At 53.6% G+C, this 4,610-nt stretch overlaps 1 protein-coding gene across 1 annotated transcript; it reads right to left on the bottom strand.

Moving 5' to 3' along the window:
* Positions 1 to 2,768: 2,768 nt before the first annotated feature.
* On the bottom strand, positions 2,769 to 3,701 carry LOC131559624 (olfactory receptor 14C36-like). The gene has a single exon (XM_058808039.1). The coding sequence runs from the start codon at positions 3,699 to 3,701 to the stop codon at positions 2,769 to 2,771; it is 933 nt and encodes a 310-aa protein (XP_058664022.1).
* Between the last annotated feature and the right edge of the window lie 909 nt (positions 3,702 to 4,610).

Below are 4,610 nucleotides of genomic sequence, written 5' to 3'. Positions count from 1 at the left end.
CTCCACTGCCAAGCAAAGCTCTGTCTGCTGCTGTTCACAAACAGAGAAGGGCTGGTGGCAGATGTGGGGCTCAGAGGTTGCCTGGGGCACAGTGACCATGAAATATCAAGTTTTCAATGTTCTGGGAAAGAAGGAGGGGCAGCAACAAAACTTCTACACTGGAATTAGGAAGGGCAGACTTTGGCCTCCTTAGGATGCTGATTTGGGGAGTACTGAATCAGGCGTTGATTCTTTTTAAGGAAAACATCCCTTAAAAACAAAGGGGTCCAGGAAGGATGGACACACTTCAAGAAAGTAATCTTAAGGGGGAAGGAGCAGCCTGTCCCAGTGTGGCAAAAGATGAGCTAGTGAGGAAAATGACTGGCCTGGCTGGCTGTGCAGCTTTTGTGGGAACTCAAGGGTAACAAGAGGTGCATCAACTTTGGACAGAAGGTCAAGCAGCTTAGGAAATGTTTAAGGATGTTGTGAAGTCGTGCAGAAAAAAAGTCAAGAGGTGAAAGCTCAATTAGAGTTTAACCTGACAACTTCCGTGAAAAAAAAAAAAAAATGTTTGCACAATTAAATTGATAGCAAAACATGGGATAAGGAGAACCTCTACTCTTTATTGGATGCAGTGGGGAATATAGTAACTAAAGATAGGGAGAAGGCCGAGCTACTTAACATCTTGTTTCTCTCAATTTTCGATATTAGGGCAGGCTGTCCTCAGGACAAGTGCTCTGCTGAGCTGGTAGATGGGCACAGGGAGCAGAACAGCCCCCTGTAATCCAGGAGGAAGCAGTTGGTGACCTGCTGAGCCACTGAGATGCTCACAGATGTGTGGGATCAGATGTGATCCATCCCAGGGAGATGAGGGAGCTGTGGATGAGCTCCCCAAGCTGCTCTCCATCATTTACCATCAGTCCTGGCTCAGCAGGGAGGTCCCAGAGGACTGGAGGTGCCAGTGTGAGCCCATCCCCAAGAAGGGCTGGAAGGAGGAGCTGGGGAACTCCAGGCCTGTCAGCCTGACCTGGGTGCCTGGCAAGGTTATGGAACAGATCACCCTGAGTGCCATCACAGGCCACCCACAGGATGGTCAAGGGGTCAGAGCCAGCCAGCATGGATTCCAATGTCTGCATGGAACGGTCTGGATGAGGGGATTGTGATCAACATCAGCAAATCTGCAGATGACACCAAACTGGGTGTGAGTTTGGATCTGATGGAGGATGGAGGTAGGAGGGCTCTGCACAGGGCCCTGGACAGGCTGGATCCAGGTGTGGTTTAACAAGGATGTGTGATCCAACAAGGTCAGGTTTAACAAGTCCAAGTGCCAGGTCCTGCACTTTGGCCACAACAAAACCTGCAGTGCTACAGGCTGGGGACAGAGTGGCTGGACAGCAGCCAGGCAGAAAGGGACCTGCAGGGACTGATAGACAGCGGGCTGGACATGAGCCAGCAGTGTGCCCAGGTGGCCAAGAAGGCCAATGGCTCCTGGCCTGGATCAGGAATGGTGTGGCCAGCAGGAGCAGGGCAGTGATTCTTTCCCTGTGCTGGGCACTGTTTGGGCAGTACCTCAAGTGCTATGTCTAGTTCTGGGTCCCCTGGGGTGGGGAATTAGAAGAAATTTGTATCAGGAAGAGTAAAGAAAGCAAAGGTGAAGCAAAGGAAATGCTCAGGGCAGTTTGGGGGTGGCTGCCAGGCAGCCCTGGCTCTGAGCAACAGCGTCTGCAGTGGCACAGGAAACTCCCAGCTGATGGGAACAAACTTTCTGGCTGACTGCAGAGGCCAGGAAAAAGCTGAGTGGTTTCCCTGGTGTCCCCCAGCCCTTGCTGGCCCCAGGGGCTGATGGCATTTGTGCTGCCTCAGGTTCATGTCCCCACACCAACAGCATGGGTGTTCTCCTGCCTGCTCCGTGCAATGCAAACAGGGGCTGCTGAGCCAGTGCTGCCATGTCTGTCCCTGTAAGGATGGGGCACCTGTATGAGCTGGGGGAGAGGCCAGGGCTACAGAGGGGAGGATGTTGTTGGCAGCTCCATCAGGACGCTCTGGGACGCTGCCCTGGGCTGTGCAGCGCACTGGGGATGGATCAGCCCCTGCTCTGCTGCTCCTTCCCGTCTGCCGCAGGGCCCTTGCAGAGCCCCAGCCATGCTGTTTGCCCACAGCCTGCCCATGGCCAGCCTGGGGCTGCTCACGGGGGTTTTCAGTGCTGAGCATTGGCCTGGCCGTTTTCTTGAGAGAGCCTGGGCAAGGAGCCCCCAGGCCCTGGGCTGAGGCGTCAGCGCTGCCCCAGCAGTGCCCATGGCCTGTCCCTGCTGCAGCCCCAGCACTGCCACCCCCAGGGCTGTGCCAACCCCGAGAGCACTCAGGCCCTGCAGCAACACCAGGGCCACCAGGGCAGCGGGGCAGGGCCACGGCAGCAGCACTGGCAACACTAAGTGCTGCTGCTGCTGGGCACAGCTGCTGGGCCAGCACTGATCTGCCCCATCTCTGCACACAGACATTGCTGCTGGAGCTCCAGAGAAGGCAACAAAAGGGCATCTCTGCAGAAAACTCGGCTGGCAGATCCTTTACTTCATTTAAAGGCACTGAGAGCACAGCCCCTCATTGACAGAGTCTGTGGTCACAGGGAGGATGCAAAGAAACAAAAGGAGAAATGGCACAAACAATGACTTTATTTGTGGACAATACTTAAAAAGTAAAACAAAAAAAAAAAACAACTCTCAAAATGACACCAAGAAGAACTATCAAAGAGAAATTGTATTACAAATGGTTTGCAAAAATTTGTTAGCAGTTTAATGTTCCTGAAACCATCTAGTTATCAGTCTCAACATTGCAGCTTTGAGCTCCTGGTTCCTCAGGCTGTAGATGAGGGGGTTCAGGACTGGAGGCACCACCGAGTACAGAAATGACAGGGCCACATCCAGGGATGGCGACGAGATGGATGAGGACTTTAGATTGGCAAATATGCAAGTGCTGATGAACAGGGAGACCACGGCAAGGTGAGGGAGACAGGTGGAAAAGGCTTTGTGCCATCCCTGCACAGAGGGGATTCTCAGTACAGCCCTGAAGATCTGCACATAGGAGAAAACAATGAACACAAAACAACACAATGATAAAGATGCACTGACAGAAAGAAACCCCAGTTCCTTGAGGTTGGAGTGGGAGCAGGAGAGTTTGAGGATGTGTGGGATTTCACAGAAGAACTGGCCCAGGGCATTGCCATGGCATAGGGGCAGAGAAAATGTATTGGCTGTGTGCACCAGAGCATGAAGAAAGGCATTGGCCCAGGCAGCTGCTGCCATGTGGGCACAAGCTCTGCTGCCCAGGAGGGTCCCGTAGTGCAGGGGTTTGCAGATGGACAAGTAGCGGTCGTAGCACATGATGGTCAGCAGATAAAACTCTGCTCCAATGAAAAACACAAAGAAAAAGAGCTGAGCCGCACATCCAGTGTAGGAGATGTTCCTGGTGTCCCAGAGGGAATTGTGCATGGCTTTGGGGACAGTGGTGCAGATGGAGCCCAGGTCGCTGAGGGCCAGGTTGAGCAGGAAGAAGAACATGGGCGTGTGCAGGTGGTGGCCGCAGGCTACAGCGCTGATGATGAGGCCGTTGGCCAGGAGGGCAGCCAGGGAGATGCCCAGCAAGAGGCAGAAGTGCAGGAGCTGCAGCTGCCACGTGTCTGCCAATGCCAGCAGGAGGAAGTGCCTGATGGAGCTGCTGTTGGACATTTGCTGTGTCTTGGCATGGGGATCTTTAAAAAAAGGAACCATGGAATAGTTGGATTTGGAGAGGACTTGAAATATCCCAGCACAGCGTTGGGGCACTTTCCCCCCACTGCCTGCCTAGGGCTCTGCTGCCTGGAGCTGTCCCTGCCAGCAGCTGCTTCCCTGTGCCCAGGGCTGGGCCCTGCCAATGCTACCAGAGCCCAGCCCAGCCCCGAGGTCTCATCCCTGCCCTGCAGACCCCTCCCAGCTCAGGCACTTCCTAGGGACAGCTCTGCTCTGCAGGCTCTGATGGCAACATCACAGCAACCCTGAGGAGCCTGGAAAAGTGACACTGATGCTGCCTCTAAAGGCTCCTGTGCTTAATTCTGCATTGCCTGGTTTATTAAGATCTGAGGGAAAATATTTTGATTTTTCTCAGCATGAAATGAGAGATGAATACCTATGGGCAATTTCCTATCATGGCCACCCAGAGTAGTAGAATATAAAAGCAGGATTTTCCCTTTTATGCAGCCTCTGCCTTGCTGTGCTTCCTGTATAACCTACTTGGAAATGTTATGGAGTTAAATGTCAGGCTGGGAGCAGTCCTGAACAATGCATCATCCTCACCACACAAGGAGAACACTTTCAAGTTGCACCAGTTGTCTCCTTCTACCTAGATCTTGTCCACCAGTGCTGGGACCAGCTGCCAGGGCTGACTGAGAGCTGTCCCTGGCAGGCAGCAGAGTCCCTGCCCCAGCACAGTGCCCTGGGCTTCAGGACCCTGCTCTGCACGACAGCCCTGGGCACCCCTGGCTGCTCTGCACAGGAGACAATCAGAGAATGTACTCACAGGGTCTGTAGGCATTGGGATGTTCCAGCTTCAGGAGATCACTCCAGAAGCTGCAGCTGCATTGTCCTGCAGCCAGAGGTTCC

Source organism: Ammospiza caudacuta, chromosome 7 (genome assembly GCF_027887145.1).
Source record: "Ammospiza caudacuta isolate bAmmCau1 chromosome 7, bAmmCau1.pri, whole genome shotgun sequence".
Taxonomy (NCBI): domain Eukaryota; kingdom Metazoa; phylum Chordata; class Aves; order Passeriformes; family Passerellidae; genus Ammospiza; species Ammospiza caudacuta.
This window is presented reverse-complemented; position numbering and strand designations above follow the sequence as displayed.

Excerpts from the sequence above, each read along its gene's own strand:
- LOC131559624 (XM_058808039.1), bottom strand. The coding sequence starts at position 3,701 with ATGTCCAACAGCAGCTCCATCAGGCACTTCCTCCTGCTGGCATTGGCA.